The sequence below is a fragment of the Suncus etruscus genome, chromosome 12 (assembly GCF_024139225.1).
Source record: "Suncus etruscus isolate mSunEtr1 chromosome 12, mSunEtr1.pri.cur, whole genome shotgun sequence".
In the NCBI taxonomy this organism is placed as follows: domain Eukaryota; kingdom Metazoa; phylum Chordata; class Mammalia; order Eulipotyphla; family Soricidae; genus Suncus; species Suncus etruscus.
In genome coordinates this window covers 103,744,624-103,765,559 of record NC_064859.1, presented here as the reverse complement: position 1 = coordinate 103,765,559, position 20,936 = coordinate 103,744,624, and the positions used below count along the sequence as shown (strand labels likewise).

At 55.1% G+C, this 20,936-nt stretch overlaps 1 protein-coding gene across 1 annotated transcript in view; it reads left to right on the top strand.

Annotated features, from left to right (window-relative positions):
- THADA (THADA armadillo repeat containing) overlaps positions 1-20,936 on the top strand; it is a 45,058-nt gene that overhangs the window by 6,001 nt on the left and 18,121 nt on the right. Inside the window, exons 4-21 of the mRNA XM_049784292.1 lie at positions 21-169; positions 248-280; positions 366-414; positions 1,160-1,347; positions 1,913-2,007; positions 2,385-2,605; positions 5,319-6,010; positions 7,066-7,217; positions 7,470-7,625; positions 8,215-8,328; positions 9,527-9,644; positions 12,002-12,153; positions 13,003-13,198; positions 13,519-13,654; positions 13,762-13,898; positions 14,053-14,211; positions 15,337-15,524; positions 17,433-17,542. Coding sequence (XP_049640249.1) covers positions 21-169; positions 248-280; positions 366-414; positions 1,160-1,347; positions 1,913-2,007; positions 2,385-2,605; positions 5,319-6,010; positions 7,066-7,217; positions 7,470-7,625; positions 8,215-8,328; positions 9,527-9,644; positions 12,002-12,153; positions 13,003-13,198; positions 13,519-13,654; positions 13,762-13,898; positions 14,053-14,211; positions 15,337-15,524; positions 17,433-17,542 — 3,045 coding nt within the window. The remainder of the gene's footprint in view (positions 1-20; positions 170-247; positions 281-365; positions 415-1,159; positions 1,348-1,912; positions 2,008-2,384; positions 2,606-5,318; positions 6,011-7,065; positions 7,218-7,469; positions 7,626-8,214; positions 8,329-9,526; positions 9,645-12,001; positions 12,154-13,002; positions 13,199-13,518; positions 13,655-13,761; positions 13,899-14,052; positions 14,212-15,336; positions 15,525-17,432; positions 17,543-20,936) is intronic.

Genomic DNA, 20,936 nt, shown 5'->3' with positions numbered 1-20,936 from the left:
ACCCCGATCTCTTACCCCAGCGTCCTGGACAGTCTTCCTGGGGCTCTTGTGACGGCCGCAGAGCAGGGCCTCTGCTCTCGTCTGCAGGAGGAGCTGAGAGTGCCAGCCGTGGGATCCCCCCGAGGGGTCCTGGACAACCTCGCCTCCTGCCTGGACAACTTCTGCCTAGGTAAGCTGCTCTCCTATCTCCTCTTTCCTGACTCTGCTGCCCCAAGCAGGGCCTGACCTGCTCCATGTACCCCCACAGGTGGTGCCAGCATTCAGAGCCTGCTTGACGAGGGTAAGGGACACCCCTGCTGGCCCAGTGGGCTTCCTGGGGCCTCCAAACCTCTTGTCTGACTCCCTGCCCTGTCCTTCTGTTCCAGTGCTGAACTTCCTGCTGCGGAATCTCCGGGATATCTCAGAAGAAAACAGGCACGTTTGCTTGTGGGGCGATGCCACACTGGGGCTGTGCCTAGATATGCCAGCCTTGCCAAAGGATCCACTAGCTGGTGACGGGAGGCTGGGGGAACGCTGTATGCCCACACAGATGGTGGGACACACACTACCTGCCCTGTGGCCAGGCCAGCTCTGTTTTTTTTTTTGTTTTGGTTTTTGGGCCACACCCGGCGGTGCTCAGGGGTTACTCCTGGCTGTCTGCTCAGAAATAGCTCCTGGCAGGCACGGGAGACCATATGGGACACCGGGATTCGAACCAACCACCTTTGGTCCTGGATCGGCTGCTTGCAAGGCAAACACTGTTTTTGCTATCTCTCCGGGCCCCTGTTTTGCTTTTCTTTGCTCTGCTCCCTCTGGTTTCGGTGACTGTATCTGCTCTCGGGGTGGAACGGGCTGACAGGAGATGGGAGCAGGCGACCCTCTCGGAAAGGCTACAACGCCACTCTTAGGCCTCTGAGGGAGGAAAGGGCCAAGGCTGAAGGTGTGTCCTTATATGCTGTGTCCTTGACTGGGTGATTTTCCTCAGGAAGGAGAAGGTAGTTTAGTGATTGGCTGTGTTGAAGTTGGTAGACTGTGTCTTCAGGTGTTTGGGGAAGGGATGGCAGGTCTGTTCTCTGGGAAGCTAAGATCCGTTTGGCCTCTGAAGGCTGTGTCTAGGAGGGGGGCAGAAACCATGGCTTTTTATCAGCTTTCCTCCGTGACGCTCTTTTCTCGCCTGTAGAAGATGTGCCGGGAATCAGATTGTGCAGACGAAGCTGATGAGTGACCTGTTGGCAGGTGTTCGAGTTTCCATGCTGTTAGTGCAGAAAGTTCAGGAGCTCCGGGACATCAGCCCAGAGGCTTGCCATTCCCCCACTTGGCAGAGTTTGTGTGGGCTGCTGGACCTCTTCTCCATGTTTCTCGTCGATGGTGAGTAGAGCCAGGCCCGACACTTGGGTGCCGCAGGTGTGTAAAGGCCAGTGTAGCCCGTCACGTCTCGTGAGCAGCAGGAGGGTGGTCCTGGGCCATCTCTGGCGTCCCAACAACTCTCCCAGGCTAGACAAATTCTCACCCACAGGAGTCGTGTTTTAATTTCTTGTACATTTTAGTTCAGAAACAAGCACTTGAGCTAGGGCAGACCAAGGGGGTTTGCCAAGGTTGGGAAATTTCTGATGTTTTCAGTGGAGTCCAAGAAATGCTTTTAACTGTAGGTCACCGGTAGATTTGTAAATAAGCAATGCCACGAGTATGATCTTTTTCATGAGATGGTCAAGTCTGGCCACGGAGCAGATGCAAGAGCATCCAGAAAAGCCTCTTTATCCAACTCTCAAGCCTGGGTTTGAGGCTCAGATGGAGGGTCCCAGGGATACGGTCCCAGGACTGTGCTGCCCTGAGGTTGCAGAGTGGGTGGGGAGTGTCTGAAGGGCTACCACGTGGCACAGTGCAGCCTCTCGAACCCGGGCCGTTGTGGACATCGCGTTGCCTCTGCCCACAGATGACCTGCTGCGGACAATCCAGAGCACGTGCGGTCTCGCTGTTGTCCTCTTTGTCAAGACGATGCTCCAGTCTCCTGAGGAGATGCCCAACGTGGTACAGACCATTCATTCCCTTGAAACATCAAGTGTGTGTAGAGAGAGTGTACGCGTGTGAGAGTGCATGTACATGTGAGAATAAGAGTGCGTGGAAGTGCACATGTGTAAGAGTATGTGTGGGATTGAGTGTGTGTGAGTCCACACGAATGCACACGTATGTGTGAGACTGCATGTGCAGGCGAGCCTGACTGCAGCCGGGCGATGTCACACTTTCCTGCACTTAGTGCAGAGTGACTGCGCCTCCTCGGTTGTTCTCTAGCTCTGCTCCTTGGCAGAGCTCTCCTCAGGGTCTGTCCCTTTTCTCCGTGATTGGGGGGGTGGGAGGGGAGCGATGGGGAGATCCTCAGAGGCTTTCTAGAGGCGGCTGTCTTTCAGATCCGAGTGCTTCTTCTGGGCTCTGAGTTTGACGCCTCAGCCCCCGAGTGGCTACAGAGTTGCTGTGGGAGGCTCTGTGGGGCCTGTGTATCCCCGGCGGCCCGCCTGTTCCTGTGCCAGGGGGCACTCAGCATGCTGGACTGGAGGGCTGGGCACATGGGTGCGAGAGGCGAGGCCCTGCTCCTGGACACGGCGCGTGAGCTCTTCGCCCTGGACCCACAGTGAGTCCCGCTCTCTACCTGGGCTTGGCTACCAGTGTCCTCACTGCGGAACCCCGATGAAAACATCCTGGGTTGCGGGCACCTTTGTGGGGAGTGAACAGGGTGCTGAGGACACACAGCAAGGCTAGTGGGGGCTGCCATAGCTCTTCTCTCAGTAGCACTCCCTAGGTCAGACGTTTCAGGCAGCTGCGATGATCAGTGGATGGTGGTGCCAGTCCCTTCTGTCCTCTGCAGGGCCTGGGTCTTTGTGACGGGCAATGGGACTGGCAGAGATCCTGCCTTCTTTTTTTTTTTTTTTTTTTTGGTTTTTTGGACCACACCTGTTTGATGCTCAGGGGTTATTCCTGGCTACGCGCTCAGAAATTGCCCCTGGCTTGGGGGACCGTTTGGGACGCCGGGGGATCAAACCATGGTCCTTTCCTTGGCTAGCGCTTACAAGGCAAACACCTTACCTCTAGCGCCACCTCGCCAGCCCCGAGATCCTGTCTACTAAGGACAGATGTGATTAGCACGCTGCTAGCCTTGACCAGCGGGAACTGGTGTGTTTTTAGGGTTTCTAATGCCCAGAAATGATCATGTATCAAAAATACAAACTGTTGAGACAGCCTGATAGAGTGAGACATTTCCATATAGTGGTACAGCCTCAGAGTGTAACATAACAGCCAAATACAATCAATAGTCCAGGGGCCTGAGCAGTAGTGCAGGGTGTAAGATGTCAGCCTTGCACTCACTAGCCTAGGATGGACCACGGTTCGATCCCCTGGCATCCCATATGGTCCCCGATTTCTGAGCGCGTAGCCAGGAGTAACCCCTGAGCGTCACCGGGTGTGGCCCAAAAACCAAAAAGAAAAACCAGTCCAGCACAGCTACAGCCTAATAATAATGTGACATACAGTGCAACAGCTAGATACAATGCAACAGTCCAACACAGCTCTGCAGTCTGATACAGTGAAACAGACTGATACAGCGGGAGAGCCAGATACAGTCCAGCAGTTTGGCACAGCACTGGAGCCTGCTACAGTGACCAACACATACAGTGTGAGAGCTTGTGTCCATGTGACAACCCCATACATGACAACCTGACACACCATGACAGCCTGATGATACAGTGTGATAGCCTGAAACACTGCCACAGCCCGATACAATGTCATGGCCTGACCTGGTGCTACAGCCCTCTAAAGTGTAGCAACCTGATACAGCACATGTGACTGATGATAGTCAGACACAGCATAACTGCAGTACAGTGCAACAGCTCGATACAGTGGGACTACCTAATATGCAACAGTTCGATAGAATGTGTTGGCCTATTACCGTGCAACAGCTTCATGTTGTGTAACTGCCGGATACAATCCAAAAGCCTGAGCAACATGGCAGCCTGAGACAGTGTGGTAATTTGTGATAGTGCGACAACTCAAGACAGTGTGACAGCCAGTCTATGTATCATTGGCCTGATGGAGTGCCATTGCCTGCTCGTAAGGTCACAAGCTCTGCTCTGCTCACAAGCCAGAGACAGTATGACAGATAGACACGTAGCTTAGGGCACAACTGGGCCTGTACTGGAATCATGGCACATGGTTTCTGTTCCTTCACATCTGTTTGAAAAGAATTGAAACATCATCTTCTCTCTCTCTCTCTCCTCTCTCCTCTCTCTCCTCTCTCCTCTATGTCCTCTCTCCTGTCTCTCCTCTCTCTTCTCTCTCTTCTCTCTCCCCTCTCTTTCCTCTCTCCTCTCTCTCCCCCCTCTCTCTCTTCTCTCTCCTCTCCTCTCTCTCTTCTCCTCTCTCTCCTCTCTCTCCTCTCTCTCTCCTCTCCTCTCTCTCTTCTCTCTCTCCCCCCTCTCCCTCTTTCTCTCTTGCACCCATTAAGAATAAAAAGAATAAAAAGAAAAAAAAAGAATTGAAACATTACTTATGCTGTTTTATAGCTGCTTTATTGAGATAAGGCTCACAGGCCATACAAATGACCCATGTACCAAGTCCCTCATGTACTTTAGGGCCTGAGAGGTCACACAAGGTAAGGGTGCTTGTTGGCTGTGGTCTGTATGTCACTTCCCCAGTGTGGCCCTGGTGACACCTGAACACTGCTGGGGTGACTGAAGGACCTGAGCCCCACTGCACCCTCTGGCCCTCATAGCTGTCCAGCCCACTGGCTGGGAATAGCCAGGACCTGCCATGGACCCAAAACCGCCTTCACACCCCCAACCCACCCCCCTAAAGGTGCAGTTCAAAATTCACAAAGCAGTACAATTGAGTACTTGAGTCAGTCACAGAATGTTCTCATCACCCAAAAGAAGAAACCATTCCCTTCCCAGCCTCCCTGCCCACATCAGAACCTTTTCTCTCTCAGTCCTGGCTCCCTCTGACAAGCTTCGAGGTTGGCTGCAAGTTTGAGGTCTGTCAAATTTGTTCTTTTTTTTGGGGGGGTGGGTCACACCTGGCAGTGCTCAGGGGTTACTCCTGGCTCCACGCTCAGAAATTGCTCCTGGCAGGCCCGGAAGACCATATGGGATGCCGGGATTTGAACCAATGACCTTCTGCATGAAAGGCAAATGCCTTACCTCTATGCTATCTCTCCGGCCCCAATTTGTTCTTTTTTTGGTCAACTAATGATTAGATTTAGGATCATTCTTTGTGTTTTATGTCTTTAAAAGAGTCGTGGAACAAATCGCCTTTCACTATTCACTGTCGCAGTAACAAGGCTCTTTTCTGCTCAGGATTAAGGAGGCTGCACTGGAAACGTTTCTGTCCCGAATTCTGGCTTCTTGGACTCATGCTGCCATCCTGGTCCTCGAGGGTGGCTCCCTGGGCCTGGGGGACAGTCTGCAAGGGGACTCGCCCATTGTGGGGCAGCTCCTGGACTACATCTCCACGCACTGGGAGCACCCCTTGGACGCCCTGCGCCACCAGACCCAGGTCATCTTCCGCAACCTGCTACGGATGCACCAGCTCACGGTGGGGCCGGCTGCCCAGGCCTGCGGCAGCTTTGTCTCCAAGTTGAGCGAGCGCCTGCTGCGGCTGGACTGGCACGTCCGCGGGAAGTACGCCTGCCTGGCCTGCCTGGTGGACAGCGTCGGGGTGGAGCGGGTGCTGGCGGCGGCCCCCACACTCCCGTCCCAGGTCTTAGAGGTGATGGGGGACCAGACTCTGGTGCCACACGCCAGCGACCTCTTGGAAACCATGTTCACCAGCCACAAGCGCCACCTGCAGGCCCAGGCCGGGAGTGGCCCGTGGATCGACAGGTGGCATGAGACCTGGGTCGCGCCGCTGCTTGCCGTCCTGTGCTCGGGGAGCCAGGCGCAGAAAGGCCACGTGATCGAGTACTGCCTGCCCAGGCTGCTCTGCTGTAGCCCCGACAGCCTGGCCTACATGGTGGAGAGTTTGCAGGCTACCGCTGAGGCCGACACGGGTAAGAAACGGCGCCTGTTATCCTCCGTTATGGAGCCGCGAGGCACTCGGGAGTCGGTGTATTTATTTCAGCGTGAAGGTCCGGATGAACAATGATAAAAGCAGAGGAGCGTTGAGCTGGTTGTAATGGTGTTGGCTTAACCGAGCACAACACAAAAGACAGTCAACAGCGAGAGAGCACGGAGTCCTGGGTCACACCGGGAGTCTAGACGAGGTGACACCGGAGATCTTAGATTTAGGGGTCCAAAAGGAGTCCCCCCTTTTTTGGAGGGATGCTGCACCCAATGGTGCTCAGGAATCACTCCTGGCAGGCTTGGGGGACCCTTTGGGATGTGGGGATCGATCCCAGGTCAGCCTCAATAAAAGCAAACACTCCCTACACTGTGCTATCACTCTGGCCCTCCGAGAGCACATTTTGTTTTTGTTTTTGTTTTTGTTTTTTTTTTCGGTTTTGGGGCCACACCCGGCGGTGCTCAGGGATTACTCCTGGCTGGCTGCTCAGAAATAGCTCCTGGCAGGCACGGGGGACCATATGGGACACCGGAATTGGAACCAACCACCTTTGGTCCTGGATCGGCTGCTTGTAAGGCAAACGCCGCTGTGCTATCTCTCCGGGCCCACCGAGAGTACATTTTTATAGGACAGTCCTGTCAACTTATTGTGACTTTGTTTTCCTCTTGAGCATCGCAGGGGCACGTGCTCATCATGACATCTTACCAGTATGGCTCAGGGAGCTTCCCCAAACCCGCCTTTGCTCAGCCTGGATCAGGGAAGCTTGCCTTGAGCACATCGCTTGGGTGGCATCTCTGGAGACTTGGCAGCCTCGAGCCAACTCTTTTCTGCATTCCCTGCAATGTCCATGCTTTAAATTAGTTCTGAGCTCAGACGGACGTTCTTAAGTTTCTGTGGTGACAAGCTGTCTTTCCCGCATCCGCCCCTCCACTCAGGATCCTGAGATCCCCTTTCCCAATTGGATTCGTCTCGCCGAGGTCGTGGCTGGTCCTCGAGTGCCCACTTGTGTGCGGCCATAGTCATCACTACCGTCTCTGTCCACAGGGGCAGGAAAGCATGCAGGGACGCTGGGGGCACTGATGGCGTGTCTGCGCGTGGCCCGCGCCCACGGTTACCTGCACTCAGCCTCCGACGCCTGGCGGGTCCTGGTGAGCGGTGCCAGGATGCAGCAGGGCCTGGTCCACCGGCACAGCCAGGTGAGGGCAGAGTGCAGACTTGGGGTGAGGGAGGGGCACAGTGTCTACGGTCAGGTGAAGGGACAGTATAGATGGCCAGGTGAGGGACAGTATAGATGGTTGGGTGAGGGGTGAGAAGGCATCACGGGGTGAATACGGAGGAGCGAGGGCCTTACAGTAGGAATCTGGTCAGTACCAGCTCCCGATGCTTGCGGCCCTGGTTGGCGCCATGCGGGCATCAGGCTGATGCTGAGTCTTTGTCGCCCTCTCCAGGTACGCATGGATTCCCTGGGGCTGCTGTGTGAAAGCCAGCGCACCTCAGCACCCGCCTCAGCCGAGGAGATCCGTGGGGCGCTCTTCTTCCTCGCCTATAACCTCAACAGCCCGGCCCCCGGCGTGCGGCAGCTCAGCTGTGCACTCCTCCGGAAGGTACCGCTTGCACCCTGAATCTGGGCTAGGAGCGGGTTCAAGGTCTCCCGCCCCACATCAGACCCCAGAGCAGAAGCCACAGCCCATAAGTTACAGGGAGACCCAAGTATGGGGAGGACTCCTGGTCCCATAGTCCCACAGTGCTGCAGGAAGCAGGCACGTGTGTGGGGGTGGCCATGACCCCCTTGAGAACCCCCAGGAATAGCCTTTTGCGAGCCATCATATTTCCTTCCAGAAAAGAAGCGTTGGGAGAGTAGAGGCTTACCTGCCATCTCTGAGGAAGCTGGACTGGGTCCGTGGGCGGCTGAGAGGTCGCAGGCCCTGTGTGTGGGAGCCCCAGGTCACCCCCAGCACCAGACAGTCCCTCAGGCACTGCAGGCCGGGGGCAACCCTCGAACTCTGAACTTGAACACAGGAGTTGCCAGGGGTGACCCCAGACAGGAGCCCAGGTCGGGCCAGCGTTGAAGGCTCGTCAGTCCCTTGGCTCATGCCTATTTCCCTCTCTCTCTCTCTCTCTCTCTCTCTCTCTCTCTCTCTCTCTCTCTCTCTCTCTCTCTCTCTCTCTCTCTCTCTCTCTCTCTCTCTCAAGCTGTTCTTTAGGATCCGGGAGAGCTCGCAGGCTCTTTATAAACTGGAGCAGAAGGCAGAGCTCGAGGGGGCTCTCGGCACACAGAGACCCCCTGTCTCTGTACAGCAGTACCAGGTGGGCGATGTCGGGAGCAGGAATGGGGCTACTGGGCGGAGCTTTCCAGGGGGCTGCCTGCCTGTCCCTGCCTGCCCTGTGCTACTGGCTCTGGGCACTCCCTCAGGTCAGACCAAGCCTCTCCAAACACCCTTGTTTCCTCCTAGGCCCAGGGAGTGGATGGGTGGCCCTTCACTGCCTCAGGAGCGAGCATGCAGGGCTACAGGTCCTGGGGCCATAGTATGGCCAACACCTACACACTGGGCCCCATGTCCACCACCACCGTGTCCTGTGCCCGCCACATACCACACACACCACCGCGACCCTCACCCCACGCCTGGCTTCCTGTGGTGGGAGGGGCTCATGAGGCCCGAAAGACAGTCCCTCTGTGTGACCCCACTGAGGACTTTGGGGAAGGGTGGCTGATGTCTTCGCTCAGAGCAGTATCAGTGAGCACTGTGTGGGAGCAGCGAGTGTCAGGCCTCCTGGGCAGGGCCAGGGCTCAGTGCTGCCTGCCAGGGGGAGGCAACTGGACCTGAGGAACAGAAGCTGCCACAGGTGGATGTGTCCAGCATGGTTATTGGGGTGTGTGTGTTGGGCATCGGGGCCCTGCTCTGGATCGAGATGCCTTGTGGGCTGAGCCCTTCTTGGGTGCAAAGGTGCAGGTGGCAGCGGGTACAGGGCATGGCGAGGGGCCCCACACTCCCACCCACTTCTTCCTTCGAGGAGAAGCAACAGGAGGCTGTCCCCGAGCTCTGAAGGGGATGTGTAGTATTCGAGCGCCTGTCCTAGGCCAGCCCGTCTCCACTCGGTAGGCTGGGTGGGGCCTGACCAGCTCTGGGTGTGCAGCACCCTGTTACCTAGTACTTGTGCCCAGGCTGAGCTTGTGGCCGACACTGGCCGGGGGAGGGAGAGTCAGTGACCCAGGGCAGGAACTTACCACCTGGATGCTGCAGGACAAGTCTAGGCCTCAGCCTCGAGCCACTTGAATCACTGAGCACCAGTAAGTGGCAAGGGGCACTGGGCCAAGATGGCAGTGCCACCAGGACCTCCTGTGGTCAAGGCAACAGCTCGGCTGCATTCAAGGGAGGGGCTTTGCCATACGAGAAGCTTCTCCTGGACCTTGTGGTTCCCAGCCCCGCAGGGTGTGGGGATGGGTCACTGGGGCTGGGGTCTGTGTGGGGGCTGTTCCCCGCTGAGGGCCCACATGTCCCTACAGTGCTTCCTGGCAGCCGTGTGCGACACGCTCTTCCAGGCGCTGGGCCCGGGCTCGTCCTACGCCTCGAAGTTCTCAGCCTTGACCCTTCTGGGCTCCATCGCCGAAGTGTTCCCCGAAGGTGAGTGAGGTGTGGCCTGCGGGGAAAGCAGCTCCTGAATTGTCCCAAAGCATTTTCCTGGCTCTGCGGTGCTGAGTGGGGCCGTAGGGGGCTTGGTCAGACATGGGGTACAGAAAAATGTGTGGGTCTGTGACCAGAGGATTTGCATGGACCTGCCTCTGGCCACATCCTCTTGCGTGAGGCCAGCATGTCTGCCCAGGGCGGGCTATATCTACACTGGGAGGGACCTTTTGGGCAAGGCCTTCTCTCCGTCCTGGGTGAGGCCTTTGTCCATCCCTGGCGGGGCTGTGTGCCCTCTGTGAAAGAGACCGTGTGTCCAGTGTAACACTGTTCTGTCCGGAATGGATAGGACCTTTGTGGTCCCCTGAACGAAGCCCCAGAGGACGATGGATTGTTTCCTTCCGAGTCCCACTCATGGCTGTGTGGGTGTGTGTGGGGTGTCTGGCTGCAGTGTGTCACCCACGAATTGCAGGGTTAACTTGGCTGGCCTGGTTGACTTGGCGGGTGTCCCCTTTCTTCCTCCTGCTCCAAGTGCTCTCTTTCGAAGCTGCACACTTGTCGAAGGGAAGCCCTTCCCCCAGCAGAGATGGATGGTGTTTGGATTGAGGGTGTGGGAATAGCAGCGCCCCTGGTGGAACCTGCGTCCTGCCCACTCTCCTGAGCTGAACAGGAAGAGCTTTTGCTCCCTGGAGCTGCTCCTCAAGCCTCATGCCCAGGGACCCCCTGAGACTAGACTTTCCCTTGTTTCCTGTTTTGTTTTTCAGCAAAGGCTACAATGTTTGGAAGGGAGTTGAGAGCCTTTGGGGTTTAGGATTTGCATCTCCAGCCTTAGAGAAAGGAAACCAGTAGCCATGTGCCAGGAAGAGTCAAGGGGCCAGTGTTTGCTCCCTTGGCCTCTCTCGGTCCATGGCTGTCTTTGCTTTGCCTTGTTCCATCATTCATGGCTGACACAGTGTCAGCCTCGGGCAGCCCTGTCAGGGAAATGGTAGAATCCGATAAACACCCCTCACACAGGAGTGACCATTTGTCCCAGTGAGTGGCCTTTAAGTGTTTCCCTGCCGGACCGGGCTTGTGTTCCTGGACAGAGGCCCTGGGGTGAGAGCCTGTCTTTGTGTGCTGGGTCCTTGTGGTGCATGGGGATACAGTGCTGTCTCCAGGCATCCGGCCTGAGCCTCAGGCTGTGAGCCACATCTGAACAGCTTGCTCCTGTAGGGGTGGTGGGCATGTGACCCCCCACACACACCCTGTAGTCAGATGCCACATAAAGGTTTGTTGTTGTTGGGTATTCTTTTTGGGTTTTGGGCCACACCTGGTGGGGTAGCGTTCTGATGTGCTCAGAAATTGCTTCTGGCAGGTTGGGGGACCTTATGGGATGCCAGGAATCAAACTTGGATCCATCTGGGTTGATCACGTACAAGGCAAATGCCCTACCACTGTGTTTATTTATTTATTTATTCATTTACTTATTTATTTATTGGTTTTTGGGTCACACTCAGTGACGCTTGGGGGTTACTACTGGCTATGCGCTCAGAAATCGCTCTTGGCTTGGGGACCATATGGGATGTCAGAGGATCAAACAACGGTCCGTCCTAGGCTAGCGCGGGCAAGGCAGACGCCTTTACCACTCATGCCACTGCTTTGGTCCCTGTGTTTATTTTCTTTTCTTTTCTTTTTTTTTGGTTTTTGGGCCACACCCGGTGATGCTCAGGGGTTACTCCTGGCTGTCTGCTCAGAAATAGCTCCTGGCAGGCACGGGGGACCATATGGAACACCGGGATTCCAACCAACCACCTTTGGTTCTGGATCGGCTGCTTACAAGGCAAACGCCACTGTGCTATCTCTCCGGGCCCGTGTTTATTTTTTCAACAACTTAGTCATCTTGTATAATATGTAACCATTGAAAGAGTATGAAAGGTTTTGGGTTTGTATAATATGTAACCATTGAAAGAGTATGAAAGGTTTTGGGTTTGGGTTTTGGACCACATCCTGCAGTGCTCAGGGCCTACTCCCAGCACTGCGCTCAGAAGTCACTCCTGGCAGGCTTGTGGGAGGGTCCCATGGAATTCGGGGGATCGAGCCCAGGTTATCTACATGCAAGGCAAATGCTCTCCCCTCGGTGCTGTCTCTCCAGCCCAAGAGTATGAAGGGTCTTAAGCCTGTGAGAAAGGTTCTTTTCACAGAGGCCTTCTCTGTGAGGCCAGGAAGCGAGCCCCTGGAGGTGGTTTGTTTCAAGCTCCTGCAGCCCAGAACGAAGTGTGAGTGGGCCTTGTTCTGGAAGGTGAATGTGAGCAAAGAGCCTCAAGCTGTTGCTTCCTTTTCCTCGACGCTGGGTTCACCCGCAGTCTTGCTTGTCTCAGGGGCAGCCCAGACCGTGTACCGGCTGAGTGACAGCATGGACGGCGCCCGTGTCCAGACCCTGCTGCACTGCCTCAGCAGCACCTTTGAGGAGGTGAAAGCGGCGGCCTGTGACCTGCTGATGCTGCTGCCGAGCTCCGTCCTGCGATTCCAGGTATCTCCTGCTCGTCCCCCCCCATGTGTGCAGGAGTTGTCTCAGCAGCCCCCGTGCCCACGGCCCCCTCTCTCTGCTCTGCAGTGTCCTCACAGTGGCCTAGATGCAGGGTGCTCAGTTGACAGATATCAGTGTCATTCACTGTCCTGGCCAGAGCCTCGGTCTCCTGAGATCTGGATCTGCTGGGGTGTCAGCTGCAGAACATGGGCCTGTGTGTATGTGAGCACGCATATGCATGTGTGTGCATACCTGTCGGCATGTGTGTGCAGGAATGTTGGGTTCTCCTTGGACGCATCGCTGCCTCAACCCTACTCGAATTCTGTCACTGAGTCCCCATGTTCAGAGCTGTGGACATGTCAGGGAACCCCGAAGCTTTGAACCCAGCGGAGTGCAGGCTTGGGCTCATCCCTGGCACCTGCAGTGCCCGCAGGGAGCGACCTGAGGCCCAAGTTGGTAATAGTACCTGAGGACCACCAGGGGTCACCCGGACTCAGATGGAGACAGCAGACACACATTACACGTGTTGTACAGGTGCTGTGCTTGATCTTCCCTCACGAGGGTGCGCATGCACAGCTGCTTGAGAATGGCCCCGGGTCGGGACTTCTGTGGGATGACCATCCTTGTTCCCTGCATCAGGGCAGGACAGAGGAGGTGTCGGGCCTGGGGGAGGGGTTCCTGGTCTTTGGTGCTCAGAGGAGCTGGCTGTAGAACACAAGGGCCTCTGACAGCTCTCGATTTCCCAGGCTCCAGGGAGGAAGGACAGAAGATCGTGTATTCCGTGTCATCCCCTTGTCACGGTGGTGCTCCGATGGCGGTGCCCCCGCCCAGCTCTGCATTTGTCTCTTCTAGGGCCCAGAGCAGCCGCCAGTCTTGTTCCAGGCAGCCATGGAACTCAGCACCAGCACCAAACCCTACGACTGCGTCACGGCCGCCTACATGCTGCACTTCCTCATCGGACGTGACCTTCTACCACCCCATCTGCCTTCCTGCACTGATACCCCACCAGCTGCCCCCGAAGCTCTGCTGGAGTGGAACTCCCTGCGGGGTTTGTATCTGCTCCCCCAGATAGCCGGGACAGTCCAGGTGGGGAGGGGCAGGAGGTGTGCTCAGGAGACCTTGTCTCCAGCAGAGGGTCCACATGGGCCCCCGGGGCTGTGTCCTGGAAGACTCCGTGTGGATCCCGATCCTGCCAGGCCCACAGCTGTGTGTGCACGTAACAGTTGGCCCAGCCAATGGAGTGTTGCCAGGACCGGCCTGTGGCTCCCTGAGCTCTGGGACCCCCAAGGAACAAAGGCAGGAGTGCGCAGGGCTGTGGGAGCTGGGCCCTCCCTGGAGTTCATGCTGCCTCGCTGCTCTGCTCCCTAGTGCTCCAGTGCCTGCTGCAACTCCTGGAGGAGGACCTAGGCCCAGCCGAGCACTCCCTGCTGCAGGCAGCCGCTTCGAGCCCGCTGTACGGCCGTGTGCACTGCCTCACCGCCATCCTCAGAGCACTGCCGCTGCGGTGAGTACCGTGTCCGTCTTGCCCCCTCAGTCCCGGCAGCCCCCCGAGGGCTACCCACGAGCATCTAGCTGGGCTCCATCCTGACTCCCCTCCCATGTCCGGTGCAGGGAGCTGCAGCTCGTGAGCAAGTGGAGAACTATGGTGCGCAGGCTCCTTGCCACTGCCTACAGGCTGTCCGCTGTGGTGGCCCCCGTGGTGCAGAGCTCCTCCCCAGAAGGCCTTATCCCCATGGATACGGACCCAGGTCAGTGCCCTCCAGTCTTTACCTCCTCAACCCAACCCCCATGACCCTTGACCCATCTGGGGAGGCACCCCTGCTTGCCTCCGCCCTCCCCAAGCAGGTCTGTCCCACTGCCTCTGAGCTGTCACCTGACCTGGGTGCACCGGTCTCTCCACAGAGTCCGCCAGCCGCTTGCAGGTGATTCTGGATGAGATTCAGCCCCGAGACACTAACTTGTACTTCAAGGAAGCCAGAATCCTGCAGGGCCCCAGTGCCTTGGATCTGGGGTCCCTGGGCACCAACCTGCCGAGCCCCGAGGTTCCTGCGGGAGGCAAAGGTAGCAGCGTCGAGGAACCCTCAGGCAGCTCGTGGTCAGAGCTACCAAACTTTGCTGTGATTCTGGGCTGCGGAGGGGAGTGGCACATTCTAGAAAGAACAAAGTGGAGCTAGTTTGAAACACTCAGCAGAGGGCTGCCAGCCACACTGGGCCTGAGGTCTGGATCTATTCCCCGTTGCCTCTCCCCCGCCTGGGCTCTTGTCTCCTCCCTGGTCAGCCCAGGAAGGAACCACCCACTCACTCTATTCAGTGAGTTGAGCTTCTTCCTCTTACCTCTGCTCAGACCTCAGAAGCAGTTGGTGACATCATACACTAGGTGGCGATTTTGAGTCACTGAAAATTCCGGATTTTAAAAATGTACTTACTGGTGTTACTTTCAGAGGGTCCAGAGATAATACGAACTACAAACAGACAACTCCTACAGCCAGTTCCCGCAGTCCCCCACCCTCCCAGTTCGACCTGTTCTGGGTTTATGTGTAGAAGCACTGATCGAAGGTCTGGAAACGTAAACAGGATGACTGTGATAACTGTTTTCCTAATGAACTCAACAGCTTGTCCTGCATGGAGATAAAAAAAAAAGTGCTAGAATGGCCCTAAAACTAGTGGGGCTGGAAGGCTAATACATCAGAGTGCTGGCCTTTGTACTTGGCCAACCTAGGTTCAATCCTTGGTACCCACCCCCACATGGTCCCCTGAGCCCCATAAGGAGTGATCTCTTAGCACAGAGCCAGAGTGAGTCCTGAGCACTGCCAGGTGAGGCCTGAAAATACCCCCCAAAAAACTCCTGAAAGTCCAAATGCCCCGGCTTGTCAGCTGTGGGGGTCTATTCATGTGCAGGAGCACGCATTTTCTTGGCCTTTCTCAGCCCTTGGGGCCCTTTTCCTGGCCTTTTCCAAGGGACAGTGGACGGCACGGTGGAGGCTTGGTGGGGCAGCCTGACAGCTGCACCACCTGTCTAAAGGGCCAGGCCTGAGTAGGAGTCGGTGCTGTGTTCGAGGCTGCTCCCAGTGCCTTGCTTTGAGCAGGCCCAGTGTTGGTAGCTGAGAACTGACGCAGGTTCCTGGGAAGGGAAGTCCTGGAGGGCGCAGGCCGAGGCAGCCCAGCCACAAAGCTGTCTCTTTGCAGGCGAGGGTGAAAACGGGGGTGAGGATGAGGACAGGGCCGGGCGCGCGTGCGATGTGACGGCGCAGATGGTGCTGGTCTGCTGCTGGAGGAGTATGAAGGAGGTGGCCCTGCTGCTGGGCACCCTGTGCCAGCTCCTGACAGCGCCACCTCGGCCAGAGGCTCCTGACGGGCTGCTGACAGAGGAGCAGGTAGGATGCCCAGGCCAGGGACCCCCATCTGGCTTGCTCGTTGTGGTCACTTGATGGATGTCAGCCTGGCACGCACAGGACCTAGTCAGGGCTGTGATTAGGTCGGTGACTCTTAACACCGGGGCCACCATCACAGCCGCAGGGACTTGGAGACTCAGGGTACAGCAGGCGTTGGTTTGTCCCGAGCATTTCACCGGGGATCCCTCCAGCTCCTTTTCCTTTCCATGCTCCCGTGAGACCACTCCCCAGATTTTACAGAACATGGAAAACTTCCATTTTTATTGTTTGTTTATTTGTTTGTTTTTGGTAACACACCTGGTAGGCCTCAGAGGTTACTTGTGGCTCTGTTCAGAAATCATTCCTGACAGTGCTTGGGGATAAACCCCGGGTCGACCACGTTCAAGGGAAAGGCACTCTCTGCTGGACTGTGGCTCCAAGCCTTCTACTTTCTGGTCGATTTGGTTTGGTTTGGTTTGGTTTGGGCCATACCCGGCAGTTTCAGGAGTCACTCCTGGCTCTGCATTCAGGGGTTACTCTGGAGTGTTCTGGTACCATATGAGATGCCAGAGACTGAACCTGGGCCGGTTCATGCAAGGCGAAGGTCCTCCCTGTTGTACTATGCCTCTGGCCCCTCTACTTTTATCTTCCGCCTTTTGCCGACAAAGGTCAATCGCCCCTAGTGTCCTTGCATGTCGGAACCGCACATCCTAGCCCTGTTCATGCTGACTGGATCTGGGGTGTGAGTGACAAGGCCATGGCCACAAGATGTTGCTCTTTCTCTCCCATTCAGGCCTGGCCTACCTGAGGGAGTGTTGCCTGGCCTCATGTCCTCATGTCCCCAGATCCATCCTGTCACCTCCTTGTGGCCAGCAGCTTCCCCACCGTGCTCCCAGTAAACATGCCCAGTCCCCGAACCTGACTGTTTCTCTCAAGGACAAGTTCAGACGCCTTGTGTTTGTAGCATGTTCGACGGTGTTTTAAGACATTCACTGAACCTGTTCTGTGTGACTATTGCTGAAAGAGAGCTGGAAGCTTCCTCTGGAAACCCCTTTGACTCTGACAACACCGCCACAACCCCAAAGTGTTAGAATGTTGGTGGGAAGACTGGAGTGATAGCACAGCAGTAGGGTGTTCGGCTTGCATGCAGTTGACCCAGGACATGCGGATTCCATCCCCGGCATCTCATATGGTCCTTTGAGCCTGCCAGGAGCGATTTCTTAGCACAGAACCAGGAGTAACCCCTAATTGCCACCAGGTGTGACCCAAACACTAAAAAAAAAAAAAAAAAGAAAGAAAGAAAAAGAATGTTGGTTGGGGGCCCGGAGAGATAGCACAGCGGCGTTTGCCTTGCAAGCAGCTAATCCAGGACCTAAGGTGGTTGGTTCAAATCCCGGTGTCCCATATGGTCCCCCGTGCCTGCCAGGAGCTATTTCTGAGCAGACAGCCAGGAGTGACCCCTGAGCACCGCCGGGTGTAGCCCAAAAACCAAAAACCAAAAAAAAAAAAAAAAAAAAGAATGTTGGTTGGGAGGCATCTTGCAAACGGCACCCCAGAGACAGGGTCATCTGGGCCAGGAGTGATCCCTAAGCCAAGGCCAGCCCTGAGCACCACTGGGTGTGGCCAACTTTCCCCGTCTCTGTCCAACCCCACTGTCACACAGCTGTCCTCACCAAATACCAGGCATTTTCCTAGAGCGTCTCCTGAGGTGTGCTTGGCCCCTTGTTGGGTGCCAGTGAGGGAGCCAGGGTCGGCCGTGTGCAAGGCTGAACTATTGTTTGGCTCCTGAATGCTTTTATAGTAGTAGGAAGACTTGCCCTGTTCCATGTGGATTCTATGTGGATGAACGTGTGGTCTCAGGTTCGAAGGGAAGGAGCCTCCCTTGAGCATTTCTTCTCTTTGTGTTTCCAGGTCAAGGAAATTGGGGAGTACTTTAAGCAGCGTCTTCTGCAGTCCAGACACAGAGGAGCCTTTGAACTGGCTTACACTGGCTTCGTCAAACTCACGGAGATCCTGGGCAGGTAAAGCTGGAATACTGGTGCAGAGGGTGGTCGGCAAGAAGGCCAAATGGGGGGCAGGAGAGATAGCATGGAGGTAGGGTGTTTGCCTTGCATGCAGAAGGACTGTGGTTCAAATCCCGGCATCCCACATGGTCCCCCCAAACCTGCCAGAAGCGATTTCTGAGCATAGATCCAGGAGTAACCCTGGCGCTGTCGGGTGTGATCCGAAAACCAAAAAAAAAAAAAAAAGGGAAGGCCAAACAGGACATTTGGACTTGACATCGTTGACGGGAATCTTCTCCTTTGCTTTGGACCTGTCATTAGCAGATGTGCACTGTAGTAAATGCAAGTGGCCCATTGAATGTATTTCTCTCTCTCTCTTTTTTTTTGGGTTTTTGGGCCGAACCTGGGACAGACCTGGGTTTGATTTCTTGTATTCCATACCGTTTCCCGAACCTGCCAGAAGCGATTTCTGAGCGCAGAGCCAGGAGTAACACCTGAGTGCTGCCCAGTGTGGCCCAAAAAGCCAATAAAGAAGAATAACTTGTTGGGGCACAGCAGGCAGGGCTCTTGCCTTGCACACAGCCAACTTGGGTTCAATCCTTGGCATCCCATTTGGTCCCCTGAGCCTGCTAAGAGTGATTTCTGAACACAGAGCCAGGAATAAAAGCATGGAGTCTGAGCACTGCCAGGTGTGACCTCCTCCCCCCCCCCCCCAAAAAAAAAAAGGAAAGAAAGGAAAGTCTCAGATGTTTTCCCCATTCCTGGAAGACTGCTTGGGTAGAGGGTCTCAGGAACGGCTTTGGGTGTGAAGAGGGCCCTGTTGGAATGGACTCCTGGTAAATCTGCAGTTTCCAGCACTTGGCAGAGGACCCATCCTGTGCCTTGAGCTCCTTTGGAGTTCAGCTGGCTTTGAGGTTTCAGGATGTAGTTTGGATCTTAATAATATATGTTATTATAAGGGGTGTCAAATAGACTATTAATCTCTAGCAGGATTGAAACCCTTATGCTTGGTTTTCCCATAAGACATAAAAAATTTTCAAAATGTCTTTTGTTGTTCAGGACTATGCCCAGCCTTATTCTGTTCTGCCAGGACCACACTCAGTGCTGTTGGGCCACCACGTGGTGTGGAGTCAAACCCAGGGTCTTGCTTGTACCAGGCATGTACTCTGGCTTAATTCACCTCCTCAGCCCCATCTTTTTATCTTTGAATTTTAACGGGCAAATAGAACTTACTGTTTAGATTTAAGAATCTAGAGAACTTGGGCCATAGAGATAGCACAGCGGTATTTGCCTTGCAAGCAGCCGATCCAGGACCTAAGGTGGTTGGTTCAAATCCCGGCATCCCATATGGTCCCTCAAGCCTGCCAGGAGTAACCTGAGAGCTGGTGGGTGTGACCCAAAAACAAAAAAAAAAAAAAAAGAATATAAAGTCTTCGTATGAGGTGCCAGCTCGTGTGTTTGAGTGAATATTCTCACTTTGGGGACATGTTATCTATTAACTTACTAAGACATGATTGAGCACTTCCCTGGAGCATTTCCCCAGACTGTCCCTCTAAAGAAGAGGCTCTCAATGCCAGCAGTGGAGGCCCTTCCATGTGATTGTGAGGAGATGACCCCGGGAACTTGGCTGTCGCCTTTGAGCACCCGGTGCTGTGGTGGGTCTGACCTGCAGGATGATTCCAGTTGGGTCTAAATGAGATACTCAGAGATTTCGTTTCTCAGTCAAGCATGTTCCTGTTTAGAACAGAGGGTGGGCAGCAGCACCAGGACCCCATCACTGACCACCGAGGAGAGTGGGCAGGCCTGATGGGCTTCACAGGGCCAGAAGGAGCCAGGGACTGTCCCCTAATTGTGTTCTCTGCTGGCACAGCCCCGTAGGGGCCACACCTCAAAACACTCCACCGATGCATTTCCTTTCTTCTGTGGAGCACTGTTCCAGAATCAGCTGAGTGACTTTCCTGCTCCCTCAGTGGAATCGATGAACCCCTGAGCAAAGGCCAATCCCCAAGTCACGAGCTCCAAGCTGCTCTGTGGAATTCGGGTCTCTGCTCCAGAATAGCACAGAATAGCTGGCAGGACTGTATAAGCAAGGGGCAGAACCAGCCTTTTCAGTGTAGACATGTAGGGTCTTTTTTTTTTTTTTTTTTTTTTTTTTGAGGGGGTGGTCACACCCAGCGTCACTCGGGTTACTCCTGGCTCTGCACTCAGAAATCGTTCCTGGCAGGCTCGGGGGACTATATGGGATGCCAGGACTTGAACCACCGTCCTTCTGCATGAAAGGCAAAGGCCCTACCTCCATGCCATCTCTCCAACCCCCATGTGGGTCATTTTTATTATGAACAAATTCAACAACTCTGTGTCTCACTATGACAACATGACACACCAGTGTCTGACACATGAAAGTGTGCGAGTCCACATGAACACGTGGGAATTCCCACCCACTTGCCAAGCAGTAGGGCAGAAAAAATATGGAGCCTCCGTGCCTGATGACATCGTTTTTGTTCCTGCACTTTTCTCTTACCCCATGCAGAAAGCTCCAGGACACACTGTCCGGTCCCTGTCGCTTCGCACAGTTTGTTGGTCCCAGAAAATCATCCTCTGTCTTAAAGCCAGTGCCATTGGCACCATCTGTGAAACATTCCGTGGGATCTCGGAATCTGGTGCCTTTGTACATCCCCTTCTGGTTGTTTTTTTTTTTTTGGGGGGGGGTCACACCCGGCGATGCTCAGGGGTTACTCCTGGCTGTCTGCTCAGAAATAGCTCCTGGCAGGCACGGGTGACCATATGGGACACCGGGATTCGAACCAACCACCTTTGGTCCTGGATCGGCTGCTTGCAAGGCAAACGCCGCTGTGCTATCTCTCCCGGCCCATAGACCTATATTTTATTTATTTATTTATTTTATTTTATTTTATTTATTTTTTTTGGGGGGGGGGGGTTTGGGAACCACATCCTGTGATGCTCCGGAGTTATTCCTGGGTTATTCAGGGATTCAGGAATTCACTCCTGACAGTGGGATGCTGCAGATCCAACCAGTTCGGCCCTTTGTTTTTTTTTTTTTGTTTTTGTTTTTTTTTTTGATTTTTGGGCCACACCCGGTAATGCTCAGGGGTTACTCCTGGCTATGTGCTCAGAAGTTGCTCCTGGCTTGGGGGACCATATGGGACACCGGGGATCGAACCGAGGTCCATCCAAGGCTAGCGCAGGCAAGGCAGGCACCTTACCTTTAGCGCCACCGCCCGGCCCCCAGACCTATATTTTAAAGCAATTTTCTTTCTTTTTCTTTTTTGGCTTCTGGGCCACACCCAGCAATGCTCAGAAATTATTCCTGGCAGGCTCAGGGGATCATATGGGATGCTGGGGATTGAGCCTAGGTCAATAGCATGCAAGGAAAATACTCTATCTGCTGTGT